The 14218-nt window shown below is 40.7% G+C and overlaps 1 protein-coding gene across 1 annotated transcript in view; it reads right to left on the bottom strand.

Annotated features, from left to right (window-relative positions):
• Nucleotides 1-1671: 1671 nt before the first annotated feature.
• LOC138768715 (chymotrypsinogen A-like) overlaps nucleotides 1672-14218 on the bottom strand; it is a 47554-nt gene continuing 35007 nt past the window's right edge. The window contains exons 2-11 of the mRNA XM_069946669.1: nucleotides 9212-9463; nucleotides 9141-9148; nucleotides 8083-8214; nucleotides 6602-6738; nucleotides 5889-5992; nucleotides 5336-5415; nucleotides 3778-3856; nucleotides 3520-3700; nucleotides 3270-3403; nucleotides 1672-1833 (exon numbers count right to left, since the gene is read on the bottom strand). Coding sequence (XP_069802770.1) covers nucleotides 1672-1833; nucleotides 3270-3403; nucleotides 3520-3700; nucleotides 3778-3856; nucleotides 5336-5415; nucleotides 5889-5992; nucleotides 6602-6738; nucleotides 8083-8214; nucleotides 9141-9148; nucleotides 9212-9463 — 1269 coding nt within the window. The remainder of the gene's footprint in view (nucleotides 1834-3269; nucleotides 3404-3519; nucleotides 3701-3777; nucleotides 3857-5335; nucleotides 5416-5888; nucleotides 5993-6601; nucleotides 6739-8082; nucleotides 8215-9140; nucleotides 9149-9211; nucleotides 9464-14218) is intronic.

Raw genomic sequence — 14218 nt, 5'->3', positions numbered from 1 at the left:
TAATAGTTAGGTCACTCTGTGCCCTATATAGTATTTGGTCCACTGGTTAGCCCCACCCTGGTAATTTGTATTCCCAGTAACGTGTTAGGAAATATTGTCCTGTTAAGAACCTTTTTGAGTAATTTAACATAATTCTGTCATAAATTTTGTGATAGATTAATCAGCTCAATAATGTAAATCATCCATAATCAGTGGGCATCACTCATGAAATTCTGCTCTCATAATTCTGGTCAAATTCTGGGCACCATGCCGGAAACCTGATGGATCCTATTAATCTTAGTGGGATTCTTCAGGTGCTATTGGACGCGTGGAGGCGGCCCTGGACGTACGGGTACGTCCAGGGTCGTCTAGGGTTTAATGAGGAAGCAGAATAACAGAAAATACAATGCAGAGGTGAACTGAGTCTTATTGCTCCTATATTATAATTACTAGGGATGAGCGAACCAAACCATAACGAACAAGATTCGTTACAAACTTTGCAAAAAGTTTGTAACCATTCTGGTTAAAAGAACAATAACAAATAAAATCACAGAATAGACCAGGATACAAGGGATTATTACTTCTTTGAATTTTGTTGATATTTCTTGATATTTCTGTGAATATCAAGATGTGTGACGTCACCCCTGTTAGGGTGAGACCTTAAGTTTTTCTCCTCAAATATACCTGGGTGCTGCCTAATTAAAAATGTAATGTCAAAGCTGTCTGTGAGTATCAACCAAGACACATGAAAGCAAGTTCAGTGTTCAAGCTAATCTACTTTAAGTGAAAATCTCTCAGTTTATATCTTTATGGCTATGTTCACACTGCGTATGAATCCATCCGTAGCACGAACCGCGAATATACGCACATAGTTTTGAGGTTGATGCGTTCGCTTGAAAGTATACGATATACGCCCGCACAATGCACACTACGTATGAGCTTACGGCCGGATCGTATACAGCGCCGTGAAAAATGAACAAGACCATTGTTTGAGGACGGAAATGTTGAAACTCACGGCCGTGGATTTCCATGCAGTCCCGTACGAAGGACTTATTTCAGCCAAATTGAACTTGATTTTTCTATCCAAAAGGTTCTGTGTAGTTTACGGGGCTGGGCGAAGATTTCCAAGTAAATTACCTGCCTCAGATCGCTTCGAATCAAGCTAGGGAAGCATAACTGTACTACGGGCGTATGTTCGCGGTTCGTATGCATCCGGCCGCTTGTCGATTTTTCCCACGCCCGTAGTTTCAGCCACACATGTACGGCGGCGTACGAACTACGGACGGAATCATACGCAGTGTGAACATAGCCTATAACTATACAAGAAAGCTTAAAAAAAAAGTCCAATCACTGTCCCAGCGGGGAAAAAAAAATCCCATGAGCTGTCCCATCACTGCACAGTTGTGTAGAAAAATGTTGGCGAGTCATTAGGATTCTTGGTGTCCAAGACCGTGCACCTGAGTGCTGATGTCTGGTCCTTTAATTATGGGCAAGGGCAGTACATGTCTGTTACTGAACCGAACTTTTCAAAAGTTTGCTCATCCCTAATAATTACGTATCAATTGACAACTAATTGTGTTACCCAAATAAAAAACATAGGGTTACTGAGGTGAACTATAATAAATACAGTCAAATATTATGAGATTGTATAGCTCATTTATTGAAAACAGGAGATATAGAACTTTTATATTTTTAATAAGTAGCAATAGTCTGATCCAGCCAGGATCGCAGGGCGGTAACTTTTGCATAAACTCCAGGAATATAACCATAACAAATAGGACTTCCAAATGATACAATGCCAGTCAAGATCCATGTTCCATCTCTCTGACATACAAGAGGCCCGCCAGAGTCACCCTGAAATTAGGAAGAAAAGAAGTGAATGTGTATAAAGGTCATGTTTGTTATCTATGGCTTATGTCATAGATGTTATAAATTATAAGTTCATTACAGATAAACTGATTCTATTGGCTAATTGTTCAGTAAAGCAATAAAAATATTGGCAGCACTGAAATTTCCGAGATTTGTTTCAGGACATATCAGCAGGTTAGTATAAACTGCTGACAGTTCCCCTTTAATTTCGATTTTGGCACTTCCGTTTTTTTTTCCTCCTTGTGCTTAAAAGGCCATAGCAGTTGCATTTTTTCACCTAGAAACCCACATGAACCCCTATTTTTTTTGCGCCACTAATTGTACTTTGCAATGACAGGCTGAATTTTTTTCATAAAAGTACACTACAAAACCAGAAAGAAAAAAAAAAGTGTGGTGAAATTGAAAAAAAAACAAAAAAAAAACAAACAAACCGCATTATGTTTATTTGGGGGGTATTTGTTTTTACGCCGTTCGACCTGGGGTAAAGTTGACTTGTTATATATGTTTCTCAAGTTGTTACGATTACAACGATATGTAACATGTTTAACTTTTCTTTTATCTGATGGCTTTTAAAAAATTTAAACCATTGTTAACAAAAATATGTTCCTTAAAATTGCTCCATTCCCCTGGTTTTATCCTTTGGTCTATGGGGCTTGGTGAGGTGTCATTTTTTGCGACATGATGTGTTCTTTCTATTGGTACCTTGATTGCGCATATTATTACAATTTTTCTGGATTTGATGCAACCAAAAATGTGCAATTTTCCACTTTGGGATTTTACGCTTACGCTGTTTACTGTGCGAGATCAGGAATGTGATAAATTAATAGTTCAGGCGATTACGCGCACAGCGATACCAAACATATTTATTTATTTATTTTTATTTATAACATGGGAAAAAGGGGGTGATTCAAAGGGGAGTTTTTTTTTTAAATTAATAATAACACAATTTTTTTTTACGCATATACTAGAAGCCCCCCTGGGGGACTTTTAGTATATGCACATTGATCGCTCATTGAAATCTATGCAGCTCTGCAACCGAAAGCAATCAAGTTACAGCGCTAGACACCAGGGATTGGGCTGCATAAAGGATTCAGATGCAGCTGTCAACTTTGACAGCTCAAACTGATTTCTTAATTAGCGGCACGGCGATCGGACTGTGCCCACTAATTGCCGCGGTCCTGGGCTACATGTGGCACCGGGGACTGGGGCGGTTCAGAGCGGGGTTGCCGCGCGGCCCCGCTCTGAAGGCCCCAAAGCGGCCGCAGGTCGTAGATATACGCCCACGGTCGTTAAGCGGTTAATGTTATTATGCTCAAAGAATTTGTCTAAATTAGTTAAAAAAACAAACAAACTGGAATGTTATGAGTATGAGTATAAGTGGATAATAGACAGGACATGACCAGAGATGTGTGATGTCATACCTTGCAGGCGTCGGCTTTAGATGCCCCAGCACAGATCATGTTGCTCTGGATTTGGTCTCCCCAGTATCTCTGACATTCAGTATCGCTGAGAAGAGGCAGAGTCACCTGCTGCAGTTTGCTTGGACTTGTTTGTGCTAAAGTAAAAAAAACATTGAGGTTGATCTACATATTATCTCTGGGATTTTGGCGACCAAGGTGAGGTCATGTTATACCCAGCTTGGTAAATTACTATTGTCTGGCCATTACTTACTTATACCATTTATGTATCCCCATCCAGTAGTGACACATCTCTCTCCTACACTGAATACATCAGCACTAGCGGCAATGCACACAGGGGACACACGAGTGGTGATGGTAGCAGCGCTGGTCAGCTTCACAAGTGCAATGTCATTTGTAAGGGTTGAGTCGCTATAGCCGGGGTGCGTGAGGACCTGAGACAAAATGGGAAAATTTGAAAATAAATGAATAAATAAATAAATTACATAAATATTTTAGTGTTTCTGCTTACCCTTGCAATGGATTTAGTCTGAATAGGCTCAGCATTGCTGGAGAGGTCATGTTCACCCAGAATTACACGGTCAGAGGTGCTGTAGATAAAGATTTACAATCATTTTAGGGACTTCATTAAGTTTTTTCTGTGTTATATGACATTTATATCTAGAGTTCTATCATTTCTCTCTCTATATAGGATATACACAAAGCTTTACTCTACAATGGATGGTATATTATAGATTCCTCATGTGTATACAGTAATTACTTCATGTAGATTAACAGTCATTCCATCTGAATGTTTCCTTGTTAAGCAGCCATGCCAGTGTGAGGAGAGCGCCCATGATCAATTCTATGTACCGTTAGTAAAGTTTCTGTAGCTGTATTGTGATATTGTATATTACTAGATAATGCTGGTTTCATCCATCACCTTTAGGCTATGTTCACACAAAGTCCCGTGGGAATCACGGCCATTGTCACAACAGCTGTGATTCCCACAGAACTTATGAAGTGCTGCCTTCTGAGAGAACCCCGGCCAGTGTACGCTCTATAGTGTGCAGTGGGGAGTTCTGATGAGGGCGTGTGCGGGTGTGCCCGCATCAGAATTAAATGGCGCTAAAGATCATCCGGCCGGTACTGCAGTCTGCCGAACAGACCCGAGGACAGATCTTGGATTAAATGCAGCTATCCAAAGGTACAAGTGGTTTGGGGGGGACAGATTGTGGGTACAGAGTCGCTTTAAGTCAGTAAGTTCTCCTACTTCTATACTATTTGCATGTTTAGTGTCCATATCTTTATCTCACATCGAGTTATAGGATGTCAGAATCTATATACTCAATATTATATGAATTACAGAAATAATTACCAAATATAGCATACTGAAATTCCATGATACTTTCCAGGATGCCATAAGCATAGTTATTCTACCAAGTTGCAAAGGTCCCAGCTGACAATATGTGGGTGCCTCGCCTTGTTAATACACATTAATGGTGCGTTCACACCTACACGATCTGCAGCTCATTTTCTGCAGCAGATTTCATTTAAATAACTGAACACAGCATGAAATCTGCGGCAGATCCTGTAGGTGTGAACGCACCCTAAAGGCCCTATTCCACGGAACGATTATCGTTAGTATTCGTCCGATATCGGCCGCTAATCGTCCCGTGGAATAGAGTGCAACGATCAGCCAACATCGTTCATGTCGGCTGATTGTTGCAGTCACTTGTTTTTCCACATGTTGAAAAACAAGCGACTGATATAGCAGCGATCTGCTGCCGTCTCTCCGTTGAATAGGAGCGTCGGCAGCAGACGCTGCTATATCCTATGGGCTGCCCGGACGATCTAGCGATCCCCCGGGCAGCCCCCCCGCAGCTCCCCGCCGCCCCTCCCGCATTCACCCGCTCGCTGCAGCCGCGCTGAATAGCGGTGGCAGCGAGCGGGGAACGAGGACCAAACGAGCGCTTAGAGCGCTCGTTTGCTCCTCTGACGACCAGTGGAATAGGGGCATTAGACTCTTCTCTATGGCTCAGAGGGATTTCAGAATAGCTGTACTATGAAAAAGATGATAAATGACTTACCTGACTTCACAGTGAGCAGCAGTCACAACCCAGAGATCACTGATCAGAGAACCACCACAGTAGTGGAATCCGGTGTTGGTCTATAGATGTTTAATAAAAATCATCAGAACAATGTTCTGCTTTACCACCAAGAATTACAATTTTCTAATGTATATGATCTGTAGAACGTAGATCTGTTTCCAAATTTCCAATATATTAGAACATATATAGAATAATCCCACATGTCAAGAGTTTCAACTGGTGGGATCTCAACCAGTGGCGTAGCTGCCATGGAGGCAGACCATACTATGCGGCCTGTGCGGTAGGGGGGCCTGGAGCCACATGGTACGGCTCACACCAGCATCTCTCACCTAGAAAGCTGCTGGCTTTGCATGCCTTCTCCTGGACAGTGCTGTCAGCGTACCCCGCTTACAGCTATGAGTGCTGGGAATGGTGAGGGTCAGGAATCTTCTACCAGTTATTAAATAAGTACATGTCTGTTCTCTCTTTTACTTTTATATTGTGGATATTAAAATAAGTAAGTCGTACAGTATATAAGATCATGGTACTTTACCTGCAGAGACACCTGCCATGGCCATGACCCAGAAACTGCTTCCTCACCATTCACAATCTTGGAATAACCAGAAATGACTGGCTTGATGCTTGGCACACCACAACCTGAGGAATAGGTACATAATAGGTAATAATGCAAGAAACTAGTGATCTCTATAAGACATTATAACACTGAATGCTTCTACTTACCATAGCTACCCACTAACAGGACAAAGCAGGACAGAAGCCACAGAATTGCCATAGTGAGAAGTGGAGAATAAACGGGATTTGTGCAGCTTATATATCCTCAAGTAGCCATTTACACATTTACTAGAGATAGGAACGTCCAAGCTGTTATCACACAACCCTGTACTAATATAGAAAATGTGGATGTTGTGAAACTATGTGTAGGTGAGACAGGTGTTTCTCCACATGACGTGACCAGTTATTTATAGCCATGTTAATTTATTATCCTTATATGCTATAAATGTAAAAAAATGGGACACAAAATTAGGGGGGATTGAAGAATTAATGTTTTTGCTTTACAATAGTAGCACAACTGTACAAAAATGTGACTTTTTCCCTATTTCTGTTCCATCAGCTTTGGAAAAAATGAGTCTTAACCACCCAGGTCACTGAGCAAACTCCTTACTTGTAGGCAACAGTTTTTGTGACTGATTGTTCTCTGATTGTAGCCTATGAAAGCTTTTCCAATGCTTTAGGGTGCGTTCACACGTACAGGATCTGTCCCGGAGGAGCGATCTCCGTGTGTTGTGCCGGCCGGGGTCCGCTCCAAGATGGCGACGACCCCGGCTCGACACTCGTTTGTTTTCGGTCGACGAGTGTCGATCTCATTGATCTTTGCTGTATAACTATACAGCAAAGATCTCAATGAGAGATCAAAGTGTATATACTAGAAGTCCCCCAGGGGGGCTTCTAGTATATGTGTAAAAAAAATAAATAAAGTGTTGTTATCAATAAAAAGCCCCCTCCCCTTATAAAAGTCTGAATCACCCCCCTTTTCCCAGGTTATAAATAAAAATAAATAAATAAACAGGTTTGCTATCGCCGCGTGCGTAATCGCCTGAACTATTAATCACATTCCTGATCTCGCACGGTAAGCGCAAAAAAATCCCAAAGTGCAAAATTGCGCATTTTTGGTTGCATCAAATCCAGAAAAAATTTTATAAAAAGCGATCAAAAAGTCGTATATGCGCAATCAACCTTCTTATAGGCATATAGTACCGGCACTACTCACTGGACACAGGTGAATTATCAGACTAACACGTCTTGAAGCTTTGGATGAGATGTCTCGTCCACGGGGTGCTCCCCTTAAGAAAATAGACGGTACTAGAACAAATCTATATTAGCGGAGGAGAAAGATGCGGGGGCACTCACCGTTTGGATGCGTAGACTTTATTTCATGTGTGCTTTAAAATACAGCAGGTTACATATGCGCAATCAAGGTACCGATAGAAAGAACACATCATGGCGCAAAAATGACACATCACACAGCCCCATAGACCAAAGGATAAAAGCGTTATAAGTATGGGAATAGAGCGATTTTAAGGAACGTATATTTGTTAACAATGGTTTGAATTTTTTACCGGCCATCAGATACAAGAAAAGTTATACATGTTACATATTTTAATCGTAACGACTTGAGGAACATGCATAGCAAGTCAGTTTTACCCCAGGGCGAATGGCGTAAAAACACAATCCCCCTAAATAAAAGAAATACGTTTTTTTTTTCAATTTCACCACACTTTGAATTTTTTTTCTGGTTTCGCAGTGTACTTTATGCAAAAATTCCGCCTGTCATTGCAAAGTACAATTAGTGACGCAAAAAATAAGGGCTCATATGGGTTTCTAGGTGGAAAAATGCAAGTGCTATGGCCTTTTAAGCACAAGGAGGAAAAACAAAAAAGCAAAAATCAAAATTGGCTCCGTCCTTAAGGGGGTTAAAATGGTCACTGTTATAACTTTCAAAACCTAAATCAACAGGAGATGTGCAACAAAACATTTGTAATTTACATTAATTACATTTAAAAATAATTTCATATTTAAGTTATTGTGCTTTAAAACAAAGCTGTACTTACTAAACTAAACACAAGTCCTGGTCATCTGCACATTAACAGAGAAGACAGCCATTTGATTGAGGACACATTAAGCTGGGACATTCTGTATTAATACGTAGAAAGTGGGTGTCAGCTCACCTGTTTTGAGCCAGGACCAAGGTTTGTAGATGTGGAGTGCACGGATCCTGGGTTGCCAGCCCTTTACGTAATGGAAATCTGTCTGCTAAGAAGCGGGTGGATCCAGCACTTTTGTCCGGTGAAAAAGATGAACTGTTAAAACATATATCTTTATTCCATGTTCAGGTTAAAATTAGGACCCATGTGGAAGGGTTCTATCGGTGAGACGACGCGTTTTGCGCATGCGCGCTTAATCATGTCTGAGTACCGTGTGGAAAGGAAATTATTAAAAGACTTAGAAAGGCCTATTGGAATAGTGATACTATAGTAACATGCCGTGACGACATGTTAAATAAAGAGTAATTTTTTTACTTACCGTAAATTCTTTCCTGTAGTCCTAAGCAGCAGCACGAATGGGGGAAGATTCTATCTCCCAGCAATGATAGGACAGATGGTAACAAGCAATTAAAGACTTAATTGAACCCCGCCTATAAGAACTTGGCCTAACCTAGGCTCCTTGTGTAATTCTAACGACAATACTTAAGAAAACATTTGGGAGGGTAGTCTGTGGTGCTGCTTAGGACTACAGGAAAGAAATTACAGTAAGTAAAAAATTACCCTTTCCCTTACGTCCTAAGCATCAGCACGAATGGGGATGTAGCAAGACACATAAGGGGAGGGGACATTTATTTGCCATAACCACACTTCTTCTGAAGGTTGTTCGTATGACCTAATGTCCAGTCTATAAGCAAGAAGCAGTCATGCAGATTTTGTCAAGTACAGAATTCGTGGATATTGCCCTTGTAAAGGGTGCTCTAATAGGCTGAGGTACTTTAAACCTGCCTTCCTGGTAGAATACTGACTGGGCTGTATTATCCACTTAGACTTCAAGGATCTGCAGATTCTTGCTTTTCTTCAACTCTTCTTCATTGAAGGGTTTCAGCAGGAACAAAGGCAACTCAATCTGTCGATTTGTTTTAAATTAAAGATGCAACCTTTGGGTAAAATTCTCACCAACACCCAATCCTACAGGAAAAGAAGGTAGGGCTCAGACGCCCCAGTGCTTGAATTTTACTTACCCGATTTGCTGAGGTAACAACAGACAGAAAGCAGAGTTTCTGAGACAAGAAGTCAACTGGCAAAGTCTCACAGAGCTGATCCACTTAGAGTTCCAAATCCCAGCTGGGGATGTGTCTGAGATAGTAGGCCCAATTCTCTGGATGGCCTTGATAATCTTCTGTGTAGGATCACAGAGATGTAAACTCTGATGTTTAATATCTTCTTTAAACCATTCTGAAGAAATGGATTGTAACAATGGAAATGTGGAAGAGACTTTCACCCACCAGGCTTCAAACATCTTCTTTACCTTCAGGTAGTTTCTGTAGACAGTTGCGGCTCTGGACTGCAGAAGAGTGGTCACCACTTTGACAGCATATCAATTTCCATCTTGTTGACGACAGGCAAGCTTCAGACAAGCCTGCGCTCTTGAGTTATTAACTGAGGGTATACAGACGGCTCCAGATTATTTCTATGGAATTAGCATCAGGAGAGAACGCCATGCTTTTAGATAAGAGGCCATCATGAAACCAGAGACTTGCTACTTGCAAGATTTTTAGACTCTGCCCACACCTGGCAGGGATGCTGGGAGTAATCTCTGCTACTCTGAGTCAGTAGCTGAGGAGTCCGGGGGAGTTCCCAGAACATTCTTAGGCAGGAGGCTCACCATTGTGAACCATGCCCTCTTGGGTCAATAGGGGCAAATGAGGCTGACCAAGGCCCAATGTTGTCTCAGATTCTGCAAGACTCTGGGCTTTATAAAAGTGAGGAAAAAAAGGCTTTCCAATTTGAACCTTCAATAGGAAGAATAGGTCGTATATTCTCCATGCGATTTACCAGAAAGCTTCTGGTCCAGAGAACCTTCCTCCGACAGGGTTAAATCGCAGTATATCTTGTCTGCAAACAAAATGCCTCTGCCTCCAGTAGTAATGCTACTGATTTAGTGCCCCTATAAAGATCGATATGCGCCATCCTAGATGCGGTTTTGATCTTATACTGATAGCTTTCCATAGATTGATGTGCTGGAGTGGACTAGTTTTTTTTTTTTAAACAATATTTTATTAGTGGCTTATGTAATATTTGAACATACATATTGAAAATTCATTACATATTCAAAAAGAAAGTCGCTCACAGGCAACAAAGGATTGTATGTTTACAATATCATACAGATACAATGAGCCTTTGTAATAACCTTAAAAGATATATTATCATATACAATATAACGTAGTCTTACCAAAAACATAAGTAGAAAAACAGTAATTTATAATATCACCTTAAAACATGGTATAGATGTCAGATATTCAAATATGCTACCAATAGAATGGAGAGAATTGTCTTTAACAGAGAAAGGGAAAAGCTTAAGATATTTGGAGTGCTCCCAGAGTTCCCTTTTGGGCGGCCATGCATTACCAATCAGTGTCCTTAAATTGATTAATGACAGAGTCTCTCTCTTCTATAGTAAAATCATGAATTAGAAATTGTGTCCATTTGGACATAAATGTTTTTATTGATTTTTCTTTGGTGCGCAATACATCCAAAAGTTCCCAATGAAAGATCTCCTTCAGAGCGGAGATTACCTCAGAAATGTCTCCAGAGTATCCAGTATCCAGTGTCTTAATAAACATTTCAGGGAAACTAATAGAGTTAAATGAATTCCTTTAGAAGTAAGTAATTTAGGAGAGGGAGTAGTAGAGTTTATATCAATAAAATGAAAAAGATAACTAAGAGCGAGAAGTGGTATGGCATGGCCCCAAGTGGACAAAAGATAGAGCCGCACAGAGTCCCAAAATTCCTGCACTCGCGTGCAGGCCCATGAAACAAGTCTGCTTTAGGAAGTGAACATTACGGGCAACTGTTTATGTGAGAAGTGTGAGAGTTGGAAAAAGGAATATTAAAGGCATATATAGCCTTGTGTATAAAGCGGAAATGTATTTCACGTAGAACCACATTAGGAGTGGCAGAATGCACTAGTTGAGATCCTCTCAATATTTGTTGGGTCAGATCCTCTGAAAAAATTACGGAGGACCATTTTTTGAAAAAAAATTGTCTAGATAAATTCTTTAGAGAGAGTGATCTAAGTTCTCCATATGTATGTGATAAAGAATTATGAACCGGTGGTGTTGGAAATAGATTATCAAATTCTATATCACTTTCTGCTTCTGCTATGTCCCGCACTCTGGAAGTAAGAAATTCAATTATAGAATCGTATTGAGGTAAATTAAATGAAGACAATTTAAATCGTGTTCTGACGATATCCCATGATAAGAAAGTGTTGGAATTAGTATCCAGCAGATCCCCAACAGAAGAAACATGTGCACTCTGCCACTCTGAGTAATCTAATTTGTCTAAATCAGGTGGGTAAAGTGGTGAATGCCACAGAGGAAATCTTTTCGATAGGCAAAAGGGTAAACCATATAATTTTCGTATCGCCTTCCATGTGGCAATGGTGTCTTTAAAGATAACACTTCTCTTAATTTCTGGGGGGAGTTCTGGTAATTTAGCATGTTGCAGGGTGGGTAAAGGCCAAGATGCTGCTAAAGCTTTCTCAATTAAAATATTGGAGAAATATGACGTGTCCATAATCCAATCTTTAGCATGGCGAAAGAGAGCGGCTAAATTATATAATCTAATATCTGGGCATTGAGCGCCACCTTTAGAAGTAGGGAGACAGAGAGTGGAATAGGCAATACGAGGTCTCTTTGATTGCCAAATAAATTTAGTGAAATATGATTGGAGTAGGGAAACGTCAGAATGTTTGCGTAAAAGGGGTATTGTTTGCATTGGATATAACAGTTTTCCAAAACACATCATTTTGATTAAGTGGGTACGGCCTAGAATTGACAATGGTAGAGATTCCCATCTCTGGAGATCTTGTTTTATTCTCTTAATTATAGGGCGATAGTTCAGGGAATATAGTGAGGAGGGAGTTCTGCCAATCTGGATTCCAAGATAAGTAATATAGGATTTAGCGATGGAGACCCCCACAGGACCTAAAGTAGACCTCTTATGTGGAGTTAGGTAAAGAAGTTGACATTTATGTATATTGATTCTATACCCAGAGAAGGAACCAAAAAATTTTAAGGCATCTAATACTGCTGTAACATGTAGATCTGGGTTATCTAAATATATTAAAGTATCATCAGCAAAGCCTGTAACTTTGATGATTTGGGAAACAACCCGTATGCCTGAGAAAAAGTCAGAAGAAATAAGATATCTAGCCAGAGGCTCCATCGCCAAATTGAACAATAGAGGGGATAGGGGGCAACCCTGTCTGGTACCTTTTTGTAAGGGAAAGCTATCTGAAAGGAAACCTGGGGTATGAATTCTAGCTTTCGGAGATGTGTATATTGTGGAAATAAAATCTTTGAATTGACCTGTGATACCAGTCAATTCAGTTAAGGTCATGTCCAGCCACTCCCAGCTGATATTATCAAAAGCCTTTTCGGCGTCAATTGCCAGCAGACCTGGAGAGTGGCTGGAACGACCCCCAGATTGGACACCAGACTGGGCCGCTAGTACCGTTCTTATATTAGTGACACCAGAACGTCCTTTTATAAAGCCAACTTGATGGCTGCCTATTAGTGATGGTAGGATGTCTGCCAATCTATTGGTCATAATCTTTGCCAACAATTTTAGGTCTACATTTATTAAAGAGATTGGCCTGTACGAATTAGGAGATGTCGGATCCTTCCCCTGTTTATGTAGTTGGAGTGGACTAGTATTCCCATCATATGTTGGATGCCAGCAACATCTCTGATGGGGATTAAGGCTCCTTTGCCCGTTGCTCCTGCATACAAGCTCCCCACTGTGTGCTTGATACATCAATGGGTTTCTCTACCCACTTCATTGGGAGACTGTTGCCATTGAGCAGGGAAAGCTATCCTTGTATCTGGATGTTATTTCCAGTGTAGACATAAGACCCAAAGGTATCAGATGAAGTGACAGCAACTGGGAAGTTCTGAGAACCCCGACTTGTGTCAACTTCTGTAATCTCTCTGGAGGAAAAGAGTCACAGACTGGGGATCTATTCTCCTCCCTAGGAATTGTCCCATGACAGAAACAATGATGAGCTTCAATTTTTTCAAACAGTCAGAATACAATAGACATCACCTTGGTGACTACAAACAGAAGGGCTGTAAAGCAAAAATTATGCCACTTGCCTCGTACAAAGGTCTTTATGTAAAGGAATATGCAGCTTTTGTCTGCAGACAGTTATATGCAGGTATACATGGTCAGATAACATCCTTCTAGGAGGGACATACAGATCATAGATCCCACATACAGCACCTTCCTTAGATTGTGAAATTCAATATGGTAGCCTTTCCTATCATATAACACTGGTAGATACCTCTCTCATTATGGAAGAAAATTGTCAGAAAAGACGTAGTCACAAGTTCTTGTCCCCATCCCCAAGGCCTCCGAGAAGTCTGGTCCTTCTTGTGCAGGATTCTTTCCTTTACCTTCCGTACTAGAATTCCTACGGAATGTGGACCAAAGTAGGAGTTCCTTTCTTTTTTTTTTTTTATTAGACTAGGGCAGATAATGGACCTGATCATATGAAAAAGGACTTTCATGAGAATGTCCAATACAGATCCAACTATCTTTATATTGGAGTGAACATCTGCCCCCTTTCAACGAAGGACCAGTCTCCAAACTGTGGGGATCGGGCAGCTAACTATACTGCTCAGCTATAGTAATATACTTTTTTTTTTTTTAATTACTAAGAAAAAAAAAAAACTTTGAACAAGGTTTTTGTTCATCTGAAGGAGCCATGACCTCTGACTCCATCCAGTTCAGCCTGTAGATGATCATTCAGATGTAAAATATTAAGCAGTCATTGTCTCTTCTGAGAACAAGTTGCAATCTACAAATGACTTCCCTGCCACCTGAAAGTGGAATCTTGCAGGATCTGTACGCCGGTGACTTGAGTTTTTTCCAAAGCTTTCTCCCCTCCAGAAGTTCTGTCAGCAGAATCCTGCTACATCCAAGGATGTATATTGTGCCAGACTTACCGGCTGGCTAACAGACTAGTGCAGAGTGCCAGCAATTCTAAGGGTACTATTAAACCAACAGATCTGACGACAGATTATCTGCCAAAGAT

This window comes from Dendropsophus ebraccatus, chromosome 12 (genome assembly GCF_027789765.1).
Source record: "Dendropsophus ebraccatus isolate aDenEbr1 chromosome 12, aDenEbr1.pat, whole genome shotgun sequence".
Taxonomy (NCBI): domain Eukaryota; kingdom Metazoa; phylum Chordata; class Amphibia; order Anura; family Hylidae; genus Dendropsophus; species Dendropsophus ebraccatus.
Note: the sequence above shows the minus strand (reverse complement) of the source record. Positions and strands in the feature narration are given on the sequence as shown.